The sequence below is a fragment of the Dendrobates tinctorius genome, unplaced genomic scaffold, assembly GCF_039654945.1.
Source record: "Dendrobates tinctorius isolate UK_male_01 unplaced genomic scaffold, ASM3965494v1 ptg000022l, whole genome shotgun sequence".
In the NCBI taxonomy this organism is placed as follows: Eukaryota; Metazoa; Chordata; class Amphibia; order Anura; family Dendrobatidae; genus Dendrobates; species Dendrobates tinctorius.
In genome coordinates, this window is record NW_027361690.1 from 2,946,220 (window position 1) to 2,967,623 (window position 21,404).

General features: G+C 41.4%; 1 protein-coding gene across 1 annotated transcript in view; it reads right to left on the minus strand.

Annotated features, from left to right (window-relative positions):
• The window catches only part of UNC13C (unc-13 homolog C), a 1,077,413-nt gene that overhangs the window by 329,685 nt on the left and 726,324 nt on the right, over window positions 1-21,404 (minus strand). The window contains exons 21-24 of the mRNA XM_073568403.1: window positions 21,151-21,277; window positions 19,397-19,493; window positions 19,018-19,161; window positions 12,628-12,705 (exon numbers count right to left, since the gene is read on the minus strand). Of these exons, the coding sequence (XP_073424504.1) occupies window positions 12,628-12,705; window positions 19,018-19,161; window positions 19,397-19,493; window positions 21,151-21,277 (446 nt within the window). The remainder of the gene's footprint in view (window positions 1-12,627; window positions 12,706-19,017; window positions 19,162-19,396; window positions 19,494-21,150; window positions 21,278-21,404) is intronic.

Here is a 21,404-nt window from a genome sequence, read left to right on the forward strand (position 1 = left end):
GTAGGGCGCATCATTGATTCGCGGTGGGTGCGCCGGAGACTTCAGTACCTTATCCATTGGAAGGGATATTCCGTTGAGGATCGATCGTGGGTTCCGGCCAGTTCGGTGCACGCTGATCGACTGGTGCGGGCTTTTCATGCCAGGTACCCTGAGAAACCTGGGGGTCCGGTGGCCCCCCATTAAGAGGGGGGTACTGTCATGGTTAGGACATGGTTAATGTCCTGTTCTGACAGGGTTAACATTGCCGGCCTCTCTTTGGATCTGGGAGGGGTATTTATGCTCACTCCATACTGGCATTCTCTGTCAGTTATACTGCTATTCTGGTGTGTCTGACCCCTGGTGTGCGTGTACTCTGCATTGTTTGTTTGCTTCCCGTGTATGACCCGGCTTGTTCCTTCACTCTGTACTCCATCTCTCGTTTTTGGTACCATTGTCTTTTCTGGTTCTGACCTCCTGGCTTGGCTATCGTTACTCCGTTACAGTTTACCCCTATTGTACCGTCTAATACCTGTTCTGGTTTTCTGATCTATTGCTACGTCCTGACTATTCTTTCTGTCTAAGCCCTTTGGTACTGTCCTGCTATCTCGTGCTTTGACCCGGCTTGATTTGGTGTCTGTCTCTGTCTATGCTCCTTGGTAACATTGTCCTGTAGTTACCCTTCCAGGAGTTTCCCTGCAGCTCCTAGCTCTGTGGAGCTTAGGCCACGCCCCCAGCAGTCACGTGATTCAGGTCCTGGAGCATGCATTGTTACCGCTGCTGCTCGCTCCGCAGGTATCTTTGTGCACAGTCTTTGTACTCAGGACACGCGCCCTGGCTCAGTGAGCAAGTGCAGTGCGGTGTTCCTGACAATATGCAAAATAGTTGCAAGTTATGTTAGTGTATGATATTGCCAAGATGTCTATACAACGATGGTAGTTTCACGTTCGAAGCAACAGTGGATGTTAAGATATAGCTGTGAGATCGCCGTGGGACAGTCGTATTATGGACTATGTCCATATTATAGTATTATAGTATTATATATTGGTTTATTATTTTTTGCTTGTTTGCAGGAGATGAGGCCATCGGGGATTAGGAGTTCAGTAAGTATGGTAATTTAGATTCAATAAAGGAGTCTGTGTAATTATTTCAAATAACTGACTTTATTCTGGCTGTGTGTTTATTTACCATATAACTATAGGATTAGTAATGGAGAGGTGTCTTATAGATGCCTCTCCATTGTTAACCTGTTGGATTGATGTCACCTGACAATACAAAGGTTATATCAACCCCACAAATATGAACCCCCTTGCGACCGCTACAGGGCAAGTGGGAAGAGCGAGGCTAAGTGCTAGAATTGGCGCATCTATATAAGAAGTGCCATTTCTGGGGCAGCTGAGAGCTGATGTTTTTAGCCTGGGGGGTGAAGTGCCATTTCTGGGGCAGCTGAGAGCTGATGTTTTTAGCCTGGGGGTGCCAATATACATGGCCCCTTCCCAGGCTATTAATATCAGCCTGCAGCTGTCTGCCTAGCCTTTGCTGGTTCGATTTTATAGAGAGACCGCATGTCAATTTTTTTCTAGTGTTGCCCTGTAAACTAGCCAGTAAATACTAAGCAAATATCTGTGACCTGATATTAATAGCCTAGAAACCATTATGGCTATTGGCTCCTTCCAGGAAATATAACATCAGCCCTCAGCCATCGGCTTTCCCTCTGCTGGCTATTAAAATTATGCGGGAGCCCACACAATTTTTTTTTCAAAATTTTTTGAAAAATAAACAGATATTGCGTTTTACGCAGATTTCTGACAGTTGCTATTTTGTTACAGCATATGTAGGTTAATTATGTTAATGCTCCTACATAGGTTGATGTGTGTGTCTTTATTTAACTCTTTATGTACCATTTTATTAATGAGGGTACCTGGCTGACACCTGTTCATTACTAAACCTCCGGCTTGGTATACATATATAAATATATATTCACTTATATTTGTTTTGTGTGTGTAAACTTTATAAATTTGAACATGGTATGTAATGATATTATGGTCTTCAATGGAGAATGAAAAAGAAGAGGTTAAGCAAGGGAATGACATCACAATTCTATTTTTCTTTTTTTAATAATATATCTTTATTTAGCTCTATGAATTTACAAAACGCATCAAAAAACGCATCAAAAACGAAACAAAAATGCATAAAAGTGCGCAGATTTTTCACTGCGTTATTCTGCCAAGAGATGCAGAAACCTTGCAGAAATTTCTGCAAGCAAATACGCAATGTGCGCACATAGCCTAACATTACCTATAGGGATGGGCAGACTCATGGAAGTTCGGGTTCTGGTACCCAGCCCGAACTTTAGTCCAAATTTTGATTCGGGTAATGTAACTCTACCCAAACTTGGACCAGAACCGGAATCCCATTGAGAATAGTGGAGATCCGAGGTTTGGATCTAAAAAAAAATCTCTCTATCATCCCCAGACTTCCCTCAAAATGCCGAACATTAACACGGACTTCTGGGAGAAGTCCATGTTCAGAGATTAGCACAGTTAGTGTCCGCTATGAACCCTGAACTATTAATTTTGGGTTTGCTCATCTTAATTACCTAGTGAGAGAGAGGCCTTTAGCTGCTTAGTGGTTACCTTGGATTCTTTTGTGACCTCGCAGACTTTTATATTCCTTGCTAGGGTTCTTTGCTGGTTGACAATTTTTGGGGAGGGTATTAATGGTCTTGACTGTCCTCCATTTGTACGGAATCTGTCTGACTATGGATTGGAGGAGTCTAATTTTTCTATAGATGGTTTTGTAAACTTTCTAAGCTTGATGAGTATCAAATATTCTTCTTTTGAAATCCTCAGAAATCTTCTGTTTTGCCAATACCAAGTCTACTTCCACAAACACGGATTGTGAAGATTAGACTTTGATAAAGCTCTGTTCTTTAACCCCTTCACCACCAAGGGTGGTTTGCACGTTAACTCCCGGGCCAATTTTTACAATTCTGACCACTGTCCCTTTATTAGGTAATAACTCTGAAACGCTTCCATGGATCTCGGTGATTCTGACATCGTTTTCTCGTGAAATATTGTACTTCTTGATAGTGGTAAAATTTCATTCAAATAACTTGTGTTTATTTGTGAAAATAGAGATACAGCACAAAAGAACTTAATAAGTAACATTTCCCACATGTTTACTTTACATCAGCACAATTTTGGAACCAAAATTTTTTTTTGTTAGGAAGTTATAAGGGTTAAAAATTGACCAGCGATTTCTCATTTTTACACCACCATTTTTTTTTTTAGGTACCACATCACATTTGAAGCCACTTTGAGGGGTCTACTTTATATGATAGAAAATACCCAAAAGTTACACCAATCTAAAAACTGCACCCCTTAAGGTGCTCAAAACCACATTCAAGAAGTTTATTAACCCTTCAGGTGCTTCACAGGAATTTTTTGAAAAAAATGAACATTTAACTTTTTTTCACAGAAAAAATACTTCAGGTTCAATTTTTTTTATTTTACCAAGGGTAACAGGAGAAATTGGACTGCAAAAGTTATTGCGCAATTTGTCCTGAGTACGCTGATAATTGATATGTGGGGGGAACCACTGTTTCGGTGCATGGCAGAGCTCAGAAGGGAAGGAGCGCCGTTTGACTTTTTCAATGCAAAATTGGCTGAAATTCAGATCAGACGCCATGTCACGTTTGGAGAGCCCCTGATGTACCTAAACAGTGGAAACCCCCCACAAGTGACCCCATTTTGGAAACTAGACCCCCCAAGGAAATTATCTAGATATGTGGTGACAACTTTAAACCCACAAGGGCTTCACAGAAGTTTATAACGTACAGCAGTACAATTAAAAAATCATATTTTTTCCACAAAAATGATCTTTTCCCCCCAATTTTTATTTTCCTAAAGAAAACAGGACCCTAAAAGTAATTGCACAATTTGTCCTGAGTACACTGATACCCCATATGTGGGTGTAAACGACTATTTGGGTGCATGGCAGAGCTCAGAAGGGAAGCAGTGCCATTTGACTTTTTTGGCTGGAATTGAGATCGGACACCATGTCGCGTTTGGAAAGCCCCTTATGTACCAAAACAGTGGAAACCCCCCACAAATGACACCATTTTGGAAACTAGACCCCCCAAGGAACTTATCTAGTTGTGTGGTAACAACTTTGAACCCCGAAGGGCTTCACAGAAGTTTATAACGTACAGCCGTACAATTAAAATATCATATTTTTTCCACAAAAATGATCTTTTCACCCTCAATTCTTATTTTTCCAAGGGTAACAGAACCCTAAAAGTTATTGTGCAATTTGTCCTGAGTACGCTGATACCCCATATGTGGTGTAAACGACTATTTGGGTGCATGGCAGAGCTCGGAAGGGAAGCAGCGCCATTTGACATTTTTGGCTGGAATTGAGATCGGACACCATGTCGCGTTTGGAAAGCCCTTGATGTACCAAAACAGTGGAAACCCCCACAAATGACACCATTTTGGAAACTAGACCCTCCAAGGAACTTATCTAGATGTGTGGTGAGCACTTTGAACCCTCTAGTGCTTCACAGAAGTTTATAATGCCCGGGCATGAAAATAAAAAAAAATCATATTTTTTCCACAAACATGATCATTTAGTCCCCAATTTTTTTATTTTCCCAAGGGTACCAGGAGAAATTGGACCTCAAAAGTTGTTGTCCAATTTGTCCTGAGTACGCTGATACCTCATATGTGAGAGAAAACTACTGTATGGGCACACGTCAGGGCTCGAAAGGGGAGTACTGATGTTTTGGAATGCAGGCTTTGATGGAATGGTCTGCTGGTGTCATGTTGCCTTTGGAGCGCCCCTGATGTACTTAAACAGTAGAAACCCCCCACATATGACACCATTTTGGAAATTAGACCCTCCAAGGAACTTATCTAGATATGTGGTGAGCACTTTGAACCCCCAAGAGCTTCACAGAAGTTTATAATGCCCGGGTGTGAAAATAAAAAAAATCGCATTTTTTCCACAAACATGATCATTTAGTCCCCAATTTTTTTATTTTCCCAAGGGTACCAGGAGAAATTGGACCCCAAAAGTTGTTGTCCAATTTGTCCTGAGTATGCTGATACCTCACATGTGGGAGAAAACTACTGTATGGGCACACGTCGGGGCTTGAAAGGGAAGTAGTGACGTTTTGGAATGCAGACTTTGATGGAATGGTCTGCGGGTGTCATGCTGCCTTTAGAGATCCCCTGATGTACCTAAATAGTGGAAACCTTCCACAAATGACACCATTTTGGAAACTAGACCCCCCCACGGATCTTATCTAGATGTGTGGTGAGCACTTTGAACCCCCAAGTGCTTCACAGAAGTTTATAACACCCGGGTTGCCCCCGATTTTTTATTTTCCTAAGGGTAACAGGAGAAATTGGACCCCAAAAGTTGTTTTGCAAATTGTCCTGAGTAGGCTGATACCCCATATGTGGGGGTAAAACACTGTTTGGGAGCATGGCAGAGCTTGGAAGGGAAGGAGCACTATTTGACTTTTTCAACGCAGAATTGGCTGGAATTGAGATCAGATGCCATGTTGCGTTTGGAGAGCACCTGATGTGCCCAAACAGTGGAAATCCCCCAATTATAAGTCCAACCCTAACCCAACACACCCCTAACCCTAATCTCAGCCCTAACCCTAGCCCTAATCCTAACCCTAGCCCTAATAGGAAAATGGAAATAAATGCATTTTTTAAATTTTATTATTTTTCCCTAACTAAGGGGGTGATAACGGGGGGTTTGATTTACTATTTATGGTGGTATTTATATTTGGCAGCTGTCACACGCTAAAAGACGCTTTTTATTGTAAAAATAGTTTTTGCATCACCACATATTGAGAGCTATAATTTTTCCATATTTTGACCCACTGAGTCATGTGAGGTCTTATTTTTTGCAGGACGAGTTGACGTTTTTATTGGTATCATTTTCGGGCATGTGACATCTTTTGATCGCTTTTTATTCTGATTTTTGGGACGCAGAATGAACAAAAACCAGCATTTCATGAATTTCTTTTGGGGGGTGCGTTTACACCGTTCCCCGTGCGGTAAAATTTATAAAGCAATTTTATTCTTTGGGTCAGTACGGTTACAGCGATACCTCATTTATGTATTTTTTTATGTTTTAGCGCTTTTATGCAATGAAAACAATTTTATATAAAAAATAAATATTTTGCATCGCTTTATTCTGCGAGCTATAACTTTTTTATTTTTTGCTGATGATGCTCTGTGGCAGCTCATTTTTTGCGGGACAAGATGACGTTTTCAGCGGTACTATGGATATTTATATGCGTCTTTTTGATCGCGCAATATTGCACTTTTTGTTCGACGGTATGATAAATCATTTTTTGCTTCGTTTTTTATTTTTATTTTTAAGGGGTTCACTAAAGAGGTTAACTAATGGGACAGTTTTATAGGGCAGGTCGTTACGGACGCGGCGATACCAAATATGTGTACTTTTATTGTTTTTTTTATTTCCAAAAAATGAATTTATTAGGGAATATATTTTTTTTTTAATTTATTTAGCGATTCTTTTAAAATTATTTTTACACTTTTTTTTTTTTTAAACTTTATTACATTGTCCCAGGTGGGACATCACTGTCCTGTGACAGATCGCTGATCTGTCACATCACAGATCACTGTGACAGATCAGCGATCTGTCACAGGCAGTGCTGCAGGCTTCCTCCTTGCCTGCGCTTAGCAGGCATGAGGAAACCAGCTCCCTGCAGGCCCCCGAAGGTCCCCGTCGCCATATTGGATCCGGGGACCTGCAGGGAAGGAGCCCCCCGCAGCAGCGCTGCACATTGCGCTGCTGTGGGGGGCTCAGGGAAGCACAGAGGGAGCCCCCTCCCTGCCGATGCTTCCCTTTAACCCCTGGTACATGGCGATCGTGTTTGATCGCGGTGTGCCAGGGGTTAACGTGTCGGGGCAGTCCATGACTGCCCCTGACACATTGTGCCGGGTGTCAGCTGTGATAATCAGCTGACACCCGGCCGCGATCAGCGGCGCTCACCACGTGGGCGCCGCTGATCGCTTTGACGTAATATTCCGTCCATGGGAATTAGGTCACATGGACAGAATATTACGTCCATTGTAGGAAAGGGGTTAAACTGCACGTTATCCCAATAATAAAAAAGACCAGACTCCAATTGTACCTTCAACTATCTGTTAATCTTAAATGTTTACATACTTTTTGCCATTCAAAGACATATGATATTGGATCCATTTTCTCTAAATTTCTTTAATAAAAACAATGGCAGACTAACATTTTGTATTCATTTGGTTCACTATTTATTTACATGTTTTGTGTGAAAATCTTAAGTAGTTTTAGGTCAAATTTATGCAAAATGTCAAATATTTTGAAGAGTTTATAACAGCACAGATCATTCCTGTGTTTCCATGCTGCACACTCACAAGCCTTCCCCCATACAGTATCTCCCATTTTCAAAGCATGAAGTCTAACAGATCTGTCAAAATAATGAGACACTGGAAAGACCAACTAAAGCCTAACCTTCCTTTTCTTAAAGAGCTTTAATCACTAAACTCAACAGGAATTTCTTTTACATTTCCTAATTACAAATTTTTGAGAAAGGTTTTACATTTTAGTTTTCTTTTATGTAATGAACTTTCCCTAGAGGTGAAAATTAACTTCAAAACAAAGCTCTATCTTCCATAAAGCAAAATAATGCACAACCATAACTATGAAAGCCACCAACCAAACCTTTTGAAAACAGAAGTTTCTCAGTTTCTAAAAAGAGTGTTGATGTGTGAGTGTGTAATAATTACCTAGAGAAAGTTTGCGAGCCGTTTCTACAGTAGATTACAGTGTACAGTGCTGAAAAACATTTTGTATTTTAGGTATTATAAAAGCTGTTCTGCAATGTTTAAGGGTGTACTTTTATACAGCACACACTAACTTTTGTAGAAACTCTTTCAACTAATTAAAGCATTCCTGTCAATCAGTGATTAATTGACATTTACTGTAGCTTTTTCTTCTCTTCACTATGACCTTACGTAGAAGCTGCAGTGTGTAAAATAATCAGCTCCAGCCACTGCAGAAAATCAGAATGCAAACTCCAGCATCTGTAGAGAAGAGAAGGGGAACTTGTCTACATCAGTCAAACATGACGCTCTAGCTTTCTTTCAAAAAGGTCAAAAAAGTATTCAACAATAGCTATATGTATTTTACAGAGCTGTAACCCAGTTCCTACAAAATATAATGAAAGAATTGGAACTGGCAAAGATAATCAGAAAAATAGTAGGATTAGAAGAGTGCCAGAACGAGAAGATTAACTTTTATATAGCTTTATATACTTACAAGCTATGAACCCGTTCTATGCCTGGGTGGCGAGCATTTTTATTGGTATATGGTCTCCCATCCTGGTATGTGCTGCGCCTCTCCTATCCTGGTATGTATGGCACCCCTCATCCCTATCCTGGTATGCATGGTACCCCTCATCCCTATTCTGGCATGTATGGTCCCCTCACCCCCCCAATCTTGGTATCCATAGTACCCCCTCATCCCTTTCCTGGTATGCATGGTACCCCCTCATCCCTATCCTGGTATGTATGGTCCCCTCACCCCCAATCCTGGTATGCATGGTACCCCCTCTTCCATATCCTGGTATTCATGGCTCCCTCGCCCCCCAATCCTGGTATGCATGGTACCCCCTCATCCCTATCATGGTATGCATGGTCCCCTAACCCGCCAATCTCGGTATGCATGGTCCCCTCACCCCCCAATACTGGTATGCATGGTCCCCTCACTCCCCAGTCCTGGAATGCATGGTCCCCTCACCCCCCAATCCTGGTATGCATGGTCCCCTCTCCCCCAATCCTGGTATGCATGGTCCCCTCACCCCCCAATCCTGGAATGCATGGTCCCCTCACCCCCCAATCCTGGAATGCATGGTCCCCTCACCCCCCAATCCTGGTATGCATGGTCCGCTCCTCCCAATCCTGGTATGCATGGTCCCCTCACCTCCCAATCCTGGAATGCATGGTCCCCTCACCCCCCAATTCTGGTATGCAAGGTCCACACACACCCCCTATCCTGGTATGCATGGTACCCTCCCCCCAATCTTGATATGCATGGTCCCCTCACCCCCCTATCCTGGTATGCATGGTCCTCTCACCCCTCTTTCCTGGTATGCATGGTCCTCTCACCCCCTTTCCTGGTATGCCTAGTCCCCTCACCCCCAATCTTGATATGCATGGTCCCCTCACCCCCCCTATCCTGGTATGCATGGTCCTCTCACCCCTCTTTCCTGGTATGCATGGTGCTCTCACCCCCTTTCCTGGTATGCATAGTCCCCTCCCCCCAATCCTGGTATGCATGGTCCCCTCACCCCCCAATCCTGGAATGCATGGTCCCCTCACCCCCCAATCATGGTATGCATGGTCTGCTCCCCCCAATCCTGGAATGCATGGTCCCCTCACACCAACTATCCTGGTATGCATGGTACCCTCCCCCCCAATCTTGATATGCATGGTCCCCTCACCCCCCCTAACCTGGTATGCATGGTCCTCTCACCCCTCTTTCCTGGTATGCATGGTCCTCTCACCCCCTTTCCTGGTATGCATAGTCCCCTCACCCCCAATCCTGTTATGCATGGTCACCTCACCCCTCAATCCTGATATGTATGGTCCTCTCACCCCTATTAAAATGCACACTTAAAAAAAACATTTATACTCACATTTCTTCCCTGTGCTCCAGTGCTGTCCCGTTCTGCCGGAGGCCGGGGAGGAGTACGGCGTCGGAGTACATGCATGCCCTTACCACGCTGTCCAGCGCCATATTGCTGAGGACACACTGCAAATGTGTCTTCAGTAAAATGGCGCTGGATAGCGCAATGCCCATGCACAATACCGATACCTCACTCCTGCCCCAGTCTCTGTCGAGAAGAGAAGTTCCGCGGTCAGGTAAGTATGTAAGTATGGCGCCGGAGATCATGGCATTCAGTGTCTACGTGTACCACGATCTCTGGCGCCATACACACTCCTCTTACCTGTAACCGCTGGATGCCGTCTTCTGTCTGGAGCCAGACTGCGCAGGCGCGTTGCGCTTGTGCTGTCTATAAAGGCTTTGGACAGAGTGAGGCTTGTAGCGTTATATTATAGATAGCCATGTATTCTCTGCAAACTAATACGCTGAGCAGAGCAAATCTTGAGGCCTCATAGGAAAAGCATTATACTGTTACACTGAAAGCTAGAACCAATCACAGAAATTACCAGCCGTGATCTACTATGTAAGGAGCAGGTCAACGAGTGAGCTTGCTTCACAGAAACCTTCCCGACCTCTGTCTACAGCTCCAGTAACAATGCATATAGTAAATACCAACAGAAAAAATAGGAGGTGCTAATAAGTCTCATAAAATATACATTTTATTAAAATATTAAAACAATATGAAGAAAATATAGATTCAAATACATGTAGAGTATACAAAATAGGGCCACAACTATACATGAATATACACTACCATTCAAAAGTTTGGGGTCACCCAGACAATTTTGTGTTTTCCGTGAAAACTTATACTTTTATTAATCAAATGAGTTTCCAAATGTTTTTAAAATCTACTCCAGACATTGACAAGGTTCGAAAAAAAAGATTTTTATTTGAAAAAATAAGTTTCTCCTTCAAACTTTGCTTTCGTCAAAGAATGCTCCCTTTGCAGCAATTACAGCATTGCAAACCTTTGTCATTCTAGCAGTTAATTTGCTGAGGTAATCTGGAAAGATTTCACCCCATGCTTCCAGAAGCCCCTCCCACAAGTTGGTTTGGCTTGATGGGCACTATTTGCGCACCATACGGTCAAGCTGCTCCCACAACAGCTCAATGGGGTTGAGATCTGGTGACTGCGCTGGCCACTCCATTACAGATAGAAAACCAGCTGCCTACTTCTTCCCTAAATAGTTCTTGCATAATTTGGAGGTGTGCTGTGGGTCATTGTCCTGTTGTAGGATGAAATTGGCTCCAATCAAGCGCTTTCCAAAGGGTATGGCATGGCGTTGCAAAATGGAGTGATAGCCTTCCTTATTCAAAATCCCTTTTACCTTGTACAAATCTCCCACTTTACCAGCACCAAAGCAATCCCAGACCATCACATTACCTCCACCATGCTTGACAGATGGCGTCAGGCACTCTTCCAGCATCTTTTCAGTTGTTCTGTGTCTCACAAATGTTCTTCTGTGTGATCCAAACACCTCAAACTTTGATTCGTCTGTCCATAACACTTTTTATAATCTTCCTCTGTCTAATGTCTGTGTTCTTTTTCCCATATTAATCTTTTACCTTTATTAGCCAGTCTCAGATAGGGCTTTTTCTTTGCCACTCTGCCCTGAAGGCCAGCATCCCGGAGTCGCCTCTTTACTGTAGACGTTGACACTGGCGTTTTGCATGTACTATTTAATGAAGCTGCCAGTTGAGGACCTGTGAGGCATTGATTTCTCAATCTACAGACTCTAATGTACTTGTCTTGTTGCTCAGTTGTGCAGCAGGGCCTCACACTTCTCTTTCTACTCTGATTATAGCCGGTTTGTGCTCTCCTCTGAAGGGAGTAGTACACACCGTTGTAGGAAATCTTCAGTTTTTTGGCAACTTCTCGCATGGAATAGCCTTCATTTCTAAGAACAAAAATAGACTGTCGAGTTTCACATGAAAGTTCTTTTTTTCTGGTCATTTTGAGAGTTTAATGGAACCAACAAAAGGTCAAGTTTATAGCTTCTCTAATCAGCCAAACTGTTTTCAGCTGTGCTAACATACTTGCACAAGGGTTTTCAAGGATATCCTAAACATCCATTAGCCTTGTTACACAGTTAGCAAACACAAAGTAGCATAAGAACACTGTAGTGATGGTTGTTGGAAATGGGCCTCTATAGACCTATGAAGATATTGCAATACAAACCAGCCGTTTGCAGCTAGAATAGTCATTTACCACATTAACAATGTATAGAGTGTATTTCTGAATCATTTAATGTTAGCTTCATTGGGAAAAACTGTGCTTTTCTTTCAAAAATAAGGAAATTTCTAAGTGATCCTAAACTTTTGAACTGTAGTGTATATGTAAAAAGATACAAAGGATACACAGGAGCAAACACATCCACATGGATCCATAATTATTACAAAGAGAATTGTATGCACAAGAAAAAAACAAGAAAATGCAAAGTACTTACATCAAGTGATGCACCAAAACAGGGATGTGCATAGTGTAGTTACCAAGCTCTCATGTGCGTTTCACTCAAGCTTCATCAGGGGGACGTCTCTATTTTGTTCATATCGTTTTAATATTTTCCATAAAATGTATATTTTATGAGACTTATTAGCACCTCCTATTTTTTCTGTTGGCATTTATTATCTGGCAATGAGTCTCTGTATGTGGTCTTTACACAGGTTCACTATTGTGTTGGTATTAAACATTGTGTATAGTGCAGCAACTATCAGTGTGACATGACAATAATAGTGTAACATGGCATCTCTATCACCTATCTGTACACTGCCATGATGCCGAAAGCATCTCAAAATGTGAAGTCAGTAGGGTTTTTTATTTTTGCATACAAATCCAGATTGTAAATCTTTTTTAGCTTTGTTAATAAAGCACAACAAAAATCCTGTGCTTGTACTTACCACATTTTCTTTGCCACAGTGCAATCCGAAATCATTGGATATAATTGCAGCGTACTGAAGAAGCACTTTGTTGATGGTCTAAAATGAAAGCATATGTAATTTCAGTTGAATAACAGCATGTACGTTGTGCACTGTCATTTTTTGTAACCACTCACACAGCTCCAAACCTACATTTGGCATGCACACAAAATGAACTGAGAAAAAATAAAACCTAAACTTGCTAAAAAAAAAAAATTGCTCAGTGCATTGACAACATGGGGTATAATGAAGTCAGACAGGGCAAGGAAGGGCAGCGCAGTGCTATGACATGGGACTGCAGCATTCAATGTTCTAGAGCTCTAGTACATCACCATGAAATACTACGGTTTATGGATGTAAAGAGATATTGCCCTCTTAAAGACTGATAGTATATTGATTTCATATATTTGTCAATGTCTTATGGGTTAGAAATTTAATTTCTGGGACTCTTATTGATTCCAAAAAAGAGGTCACAGCTCTCTCTTTGTTATCATCATAATTCGTGAAGTCATCTAGAATGCATTGCCTAATTCATGACACAGTGCCAGTTCAGGAGTAGTCGCGTATTCATTAGGAGCCAAAATGCAATGATCGCTTTATTCTTACCATTGGCAGAGCTCCCAATGGACCAATCAGACATTAAGAGTATAGCCAACAGAATTAAAATCGCTTATCTTATTAAATGATTGATATATCTAACGGACTGATAACCTAATGGCATCAATGTATGCGTGAACCCTTTTTAATCATTTGCAGTACATATCTTCTTTGTGTTTCTGCATGGGTTTCAAAAACTATTAGACTAGCGTATTAGAGTAGCGTACAAATTTAAAGGCATAAGAGAAATAATACTGCATATTACCAAAGTCTTAATATAGAGCTGATATACCCTATTGGTAACCAGTTGTCTTCACAACAGTCAGACTGCATTTGAGGAACAGCAGAAGAAGAAAGACGCGCACTCTTGCTGTGGAGATAGGTGCTGACTAGAGTTGAGCGATACCGTCCGATACTTCAAAGTATCGTATCGGATGGTATCGGCCGATCTTTAAAAAAAGTATCGGTATCGCCGATTCCGATACCGGAAGTCCCATTCAAGTCTATGGGACTTCCGGTATCGGAATAAGAAAAACCCTTTCCTGCCCTTGTACAGCCTCTCTGGGGTCTGTACGGGCCTTTCGGGGGGCTGTGCCGGCCTGCCAGGGGGTCTGTGCAGGCTCCGGTGGTCTGTGCCGGCCTGCCGGTGGTCTGTGCAGGCTCCGGGGGGCTGTGCCGGCCTGCCGGGGGGCTGTGCCGGCCTGCCGGGGGGCTGTGCAGGCTCCGGGGGGCTGTGCCGGCCTGCCGGGGGGCTGTGCCGGCCTGCCGGGGGGCTGTGCAGGCTCCGGGGGTCTGTGCAGGCATCGTCCGATGGGACTACAAGTCCCATCGGGCGATGCCTGCTACCATGACAGTGATTGACACATTAGCCAATGATGGGACAGTAGTAGTCCCATCATCCGGCTAATGTGTTAAATGTAAAAAAAAAAAAAAAAAAAAAAAAAAAAAATTACATGCTACATACATACAACATGCATACTACATACATGCTACATTCATACTACATACTACATACATGCTACATACATACTACATATATACTACATGCATGCTACATACATACTACATGCTACATACTACATGCATGCTACATACATACTACATGCTACATACTACATATATACTACATGCATGCTACATACATACTACATACATACTACATATATACTACATGCATGCTACATACATACTACATGCTACATACTACATATATACTACATGCATGCTACATACATACTACATATATACTACATGCATGCTACATACATACTACATGCTACATACTACATGCATGCTACATACATACTACATGCTACATACTACATATATACTACATGCATGCTACATACATACTACATGCTACATACATACTACATATATACTACATGCATGCTACATACATACTACATGCTACATACATACTACATATATACTACATGCATGCTACATACTACATGCTACATACATACTACATATATACTACATGCATGCTACATACTACATGCTACATACATACTACATATATACTACATTCATACTACATACTACATATATACTACATACATACTACATACATACTACATACATACTACATACATACTACATGCATGCTACATACATACTACATGCATGCTACATACATACTACATGCATACCACATATATACTACATACATACAATACATTCATACAATACATACATAGACATACAGTACATATAACATAGAGTAACATACTTACCAATACTTGTCACATTGTTCCCCGAAGCCATTGTCTTTTCCGGGATAAATATTAACATAACAAACCACAAAAATACTCACCCACGATCCGAAGCAGTCCACGAGTGTGTCCCACGACGATCTTGGGTAGAGAACTGCAGCATCAGATGATGCTGCCGTTCTCTACGGGCTGCAGGAATCCAATGACGGAAGGTAGGTATCCTTCCGCACTGTATTCCTCCGCCACTTAAAAAAAAAAAGTCCCTAGTCTCACTTTATGCCATTGCTGTGTGGGAAATTCCCACACAGCAATGGCATAAAGTGAGACTAGGGACTTTTTTTTTTTAAGTGGCGGAGGAATACAGTGCGGAAGGATACCTACCTTCCGTCATTGGATTCCTGCAGCCCGTAGAGAACGGCAGCATCATCTGATGCTGCAGTTCTCTACCCAAGATCGTCGTGGGACACACTCGTGGACTGCTTCGGATCGTGGGTGAGTATTTTTGTGGTTTGTTATGTTAATATTTATCCCGGAATAGACAATGGCTTCGGGGAACAATGTGACAAGTATTGGTAAGTATGTTACTCTATGTTATATGTACTGTATGTCTATGTATGTATTGTATGAATGTATTGTATGTATGTAGTATATATGTGGTATGTATGTAGCATGTAGTATGTATGTAGCATGCATGTAGTATGTATGTAGCATGCATGTAGTATGTATGTAGCATGTAGTATGTATGTAGTATGTATGTAGTATGTATGTAGCATGTATGTAGCATGCAGTATGTATGTAGCATGTATGTAGTATGTATGTAGTATATATGTAGTATGTATGTAGCATGTAGTATGTATGTAGCATGCATGTAGTATATATGTAGTATGTATGTAGCATGCATGTAGCATGTATGTAGTATGTATGTAGTATGTATGTAGCATGCAGCATGTATGTAGTATATATGTAGTATGTATGTAGCATGCATGTAGTATGTATGTAGTATGTATGTATGTAGCATGCAGTATGTATGTAGCATGTATGTAGCATGTATGTAGTATATATGTAGTATGTATGTAGCATGCATGTAGTATGTATGTAGTATGTATGTAGCATGCAGTATGTATGTAGCATGTATGTAGTATGTATGTAGTATGTATGTAGCATGCATGTAGTATGTATGTAGTATGTATGTAGTATTATTTTTTTTTTTTTTTTTTTTTTTTTAACATTTAACACATTAGCCGGATGATGGGACTACTACTGTCCCATCATTGGCTAATGTGTCAATCACTGTCATGGTAGCAGGCATCGCCCGATGGGACTTGTAGTCCCATCGGACGATGCTTGCACAGACCCCCGGACATCAGCACAGCCCCCCGGCAGGCCGGCACAGCCCCCCGGCAGGCCGGTACAGACCCCCACAGGGTGCACAGACCACCGGCAGGCCGGCACAGCCCCCCGGCAGTCCGGTACAGACCCCGGGCAGTCCACACAGCCCCCCGGCAGGCCGGCACAGCCCCCCGGCAGGCCGGCAGAGACCCCCGGAAGGCCCGAAATGACGGCGCATCATGATGCGCACACACCGCGCATCATGATGACGTCAGGCCGTCAATCAACTGAACTTCCGATTCCGATGCCGAATTCCGATATTGAAAAAATATCGGAAGTCGGTATCGGAATTCCGATACAGCAAGTATCGGCCGATACCCGATACTTGCGGTATCGGAATGCTCAACACTAGTGCTGACTGTACATGGAGGGTCCACAAACAATAGTCAGTAGATAAACAGTCGCACTCAAGTGTGGATTAATCTTGCCAAAAAATCTTGAAGATTTTGTGAAATTTTTGGATTTTTATTTTATTTCAAATACATCAAATAATGTAACACCGCAGACAAAAGAAGTATCCAAAATGTGGGTATAATATCGTAATCCAGGATATGAGTATACTATGGTTATGTTTCGACCTACTAAGAGGCCTTTCTCAAACCATACTCAAGTAGTGTCAAGGAAAAGATTAATTAGAGCATTTTCAGAAGTCCCAAACAGGGGCTGATGGCATGGGAGCAGCCTGGACCTGCGGTGTTGTAAGTGTGTGCTCAAGAAAGCGTGGTATATACCGCGCTTTCTTGAGCACACACTTACAACACTGCAGGTCCAGGCTGCTCCCATGCCATCAGCCCCTGTTTGGGACTTCTGAAAATGCTCTAATTAATCTTTTCCTTGACACTACTTGAGTATGGTTTGAGAAAGGCCTCTTAGTAGGTCGAAATGTAACCATAGTATACTCATATCCTGGATTACGATATTATACCCACATTTTGGATACTTCTTTTGTCTGCGGTGTTACACTATTTGATGTATTTGAAATAAAATAAAAATCCAAAAATTTCACAAAATCTTCAAGATTTTTTGGCAGGATTAATCCACACTTGAGTGCGACTGTTTATCTACAGACTGCATTTGAGGAGCATCGCTCACCTTGTAGCGGCATTTACAACATTCCTTGGTGTCATTCATTCAGTACAGTGCAATACCCTACCACATATGCCCGATTCTCTTTTTCTAGATCAAAAGCTTTTCATCAAGTCTATATACATGAGATTGCTCTCCTCATGTGCATTATCTTTTCTATTTTACCAGTGTATAATATGTAAATGTACTATAAATCTGGAATTTTTTGACTAGCATATAACAGATTTTTTTTTAATAAAAGATTTGGAATATTTAAGGACTTTTTTCTATAACCTGCAAAATATCTTAAAGAAGCATTTCCATTATTTTATTCACTAAACCAATGTAAGTGTAGTGTAGTATCAGTGTATAAATATACTCATAGATCGCCGTGTTCCCTGTTATCGCTGTACCACTTTTCTTCTGAGTCACTTGATGGTGATTCAGACTATCTGGATAACATTGCAATCTAGGGGTTCGGTTAATCAAAGTCTTTATGGCAGTGTTCAGGCGTAAAAAGCTTTGAAAAGTTGCATAATGTTGGCTCAGCAAAGGACTGTGTTAATAATCATTTTCACATTATTTTCACCTGGCAGAGCTTTGGTGGGATAGGGGCGGGGCGACCGCTGCTAATCAAAGTTATGACAAGCAGCAGTGTTTTCAATGATACAAATCTTACCCCAGCAGGGTCTGGAGTAGGATTTGTGATGAGGAGCACAGAAAGGTGTACGGCGTAAGCTTGTTCATGAATCAGGAGCATCTAACTCCAGCACACCTCCTCATCCACACTGGTTTGAACAATGCTGGTCTCGAGGAATTGAACCCCAGATGTGAGCTAGAAGTCTCTTTTACAACATATATAAATGAAATTTGGCACTCAACTATGTGGTCGGTTACTAGCGGTGAACACCGCGGCAGACCCAGGCAGCCACTCATCCTATGGATGACCGTGTCCCACAGGAGACAAACTTATGCACGAATAGCACTCCTTTCATTAAGAAGGAATTTAACCTTATTTGATATTACCCTTGGGATATGAGAAATTAAGCTCTTAGGGATACAGACAGTATATTCCCTTATTATAATTCTACTAAATATAGCAGTCGGTACACTGATGAAGGTCAACTAAGACTGAAACATCTGAATTTTGTACTATTGACTTTTTATTAAAGTTTCTTTCTACTCATCAAACTAAGTTAAGTTGAGTGCCAAGTTTCATTTATATATACCATTGGTTTGGGACCCTACTTCTGCACTGCACCAGTAGTGCCACATTTCTCTTTCATATATCTTTTACAACATAATCCTATGGAGCCTTGTTCTTCTGCTTCATATGCCTACATTGCAACAGCCACTTCCAGGTCACACAGCGCAGCAAGATCAGGAAAGTCTGATGAGCCTTCACATGACTTAGAAGAGTAGCAGAAAGGAACTGAATACCAGAGAAGATAGCGAACAATGAGTATATTGGCACACTAACTACACTAACCCAAGCTTGGGGCATAAGAAAAATTAACGGAAAAGCTGCTTTAAGTTGTAAATGGAGCAGGGAGTAAGAATAGGGCGAGATGGTACAGCTGACAGCTTACTCACTGATGATTACCTTTGCAAATCTCCTCATTAAATGAGAAAGCGCTTCCGGATTAGGGCACTCCAGTTTCTTGATAATCTCAAAGCTTTGATTTAATTGTGTAAAGACATCAACAACTGAGCAGGAAAACAAGGCATGTTCTGAGGTGGCCTGGAACTGAGAAGAGCGAAGGAAAGAACTGAGAGAATATTTCTTACATCATGCATTTCTGTACATTACAGTACCGAAAATGCTCACTTTTTTCAAAATGAATATTAAATATATTTTTAAAAAGATAATATACCACTACTGAAAGATTAAATGCATTAGTGAGCCGAAGTCAGAGAAGTTTATATTGCTATTGGATCTGCGTTGCACTGTATGTTTTATTAGACGTATCAAACTGACTTACTCCATCTTTTTTATCTCTTCCCAGGGCTCCATGAAGAAATTCCATGGACACATCTTCATTTTCATCCAACCACTGAATAACAAAAGGCTCAAACCACCTGAAGATTGAGAGAATTCAGTATAGTAATGTGCAATTATAAATTCTTGACGCCAAACCTTCCTATTTGTGCGTTCCTTCCCTACTTTAGAAATGCTGTAGGCTTCTACGTGACCTTTCCTGCGGGTGTACAGGTCTGGCTGGAAGGTGAAAGATTTAAATGTCATTTGAAAATATGTTGTAATGTAACTTTCACGTTCCCTTCATTATAATAAAATGTCCATTTATAATATTACTAATCCTCATTCACATGTAAGTGATGGACACTATGAAAAACTGTGTTACAGCTAGGGGGAGTCTCAGGGAATAAAAATGAGAACTTATATTACTCAGACTGGTTAAAAATAAATAATGAACTGTAACTGGCATTCATCCTCTGCAGACCCTATTCCAGCCGTTAACCGGTTAGTGCTGATCTGTGTCTCCTGGTTCCATCCTCATCACATTGGACCTGTCTCATCCAGTTATTGGCCAAGCGTGTATTGCTATCCATTTCCATTGTGTTACAGGCAGAACAATGCAGCATAGACCAGTGTGGACTGGGTGAGCAGTGGTATGGGATGGGACCAGAAGGTTCTCTTGGGGATCGGTCTGAGGTCTTTAAGTGATCATTTTCATTCCCTAGAATACTCACATAGTTTCAGTATGTGCCTAAACACGGAGACCCATTTCTCGTTTAACAATCAATTAACGAAAAACAAGTAAAATAATATTTTTAATGGAGATCAGATGTGCTAAAAGCTGACAACAGAAGGCAATAAACTGGTAAAATAGTTTTTAAAGGTAACCTGACAGTGGATACATACCCGTGCATCAGACCATGGATTCATGATTTCAGCCATGCATGTTTGACTCTGAAACTTTGAAGCATTTCAGAAAAAAATAGTTTAATAGCCGCCAGGGACCAAGGCACGAAGGAGACTAGTCAGCAGGCGGGTCGCTTGCAGCTCCTCCTTACCCACTGCCAGTGATTGACAAGTATGTCCCTACATGTGTTTTTAGGGAGTGACATGTCACTCCAGAGCAATGGGCAGATAGAGTTAAAAGGGACCTGCTTGTCTGACAAGTCTGGATCGATCCTTGACAGCTTTCACACTAGGATCTCGATTCATCAAAGTTTTTATGCCAAAATAGTGGCACACAAGCTTTGTATAGTTGCATAGTTTTTGAACAACTCAAACGCTTTTGCTGTGTTGATGCCAGTTTCTCCCAGCTCTACTGAAATGGACAGAGCTGGTGTGGGACAGGGCCATGGCTGGGGCGTGGAGCCCCAGCTTGTTTGATTTCCTCTGTGGCATTCCATACACCAGACTGGAGTAAGATTTATAGCATAGCACATGAAGGCACACACCACTCATCAGATGCTCCAGATGCATAAAGAGGCATGCACCTCTTAATGAATCAGGAGCATCCGATTCCACCACGACCCTCATAAAGACCAGTAAAACACAATTTTATGGAATGATAAAGCAATGGTTGGATACATGCTGTCTGTGGATCGAGCATCATGTATCACCTGTCAGGTTATATTTAAGACAATCATATGACATGTAAAGATATAAGTCTAGATATTAAAGTAAATTTACAATTTATACCCTGCAATAATTTTTCTATTTTCAGAATTAATTTAATAAAAAAAATGTAAAATTAAAACTTACAGAGAATATTCCGGTACAGTATCCTTGAATGCAAGAAGTTCTCGAACGTATTCATTATAAAACCATTTTACTTTGAAGTGCAAATTCATATAATCTGTACTCTTGCATAGACGATGCTTTTCATGTTCTGTAATAGAAAGATTTAAACTCTCCATTGTACGTCCAGAGTAACAATACACACTAACAATTTCATTGTTGCGACTACACGGGAAACATATATGAGGAAATTGCTTGATGCTTTAAAAACATGAACT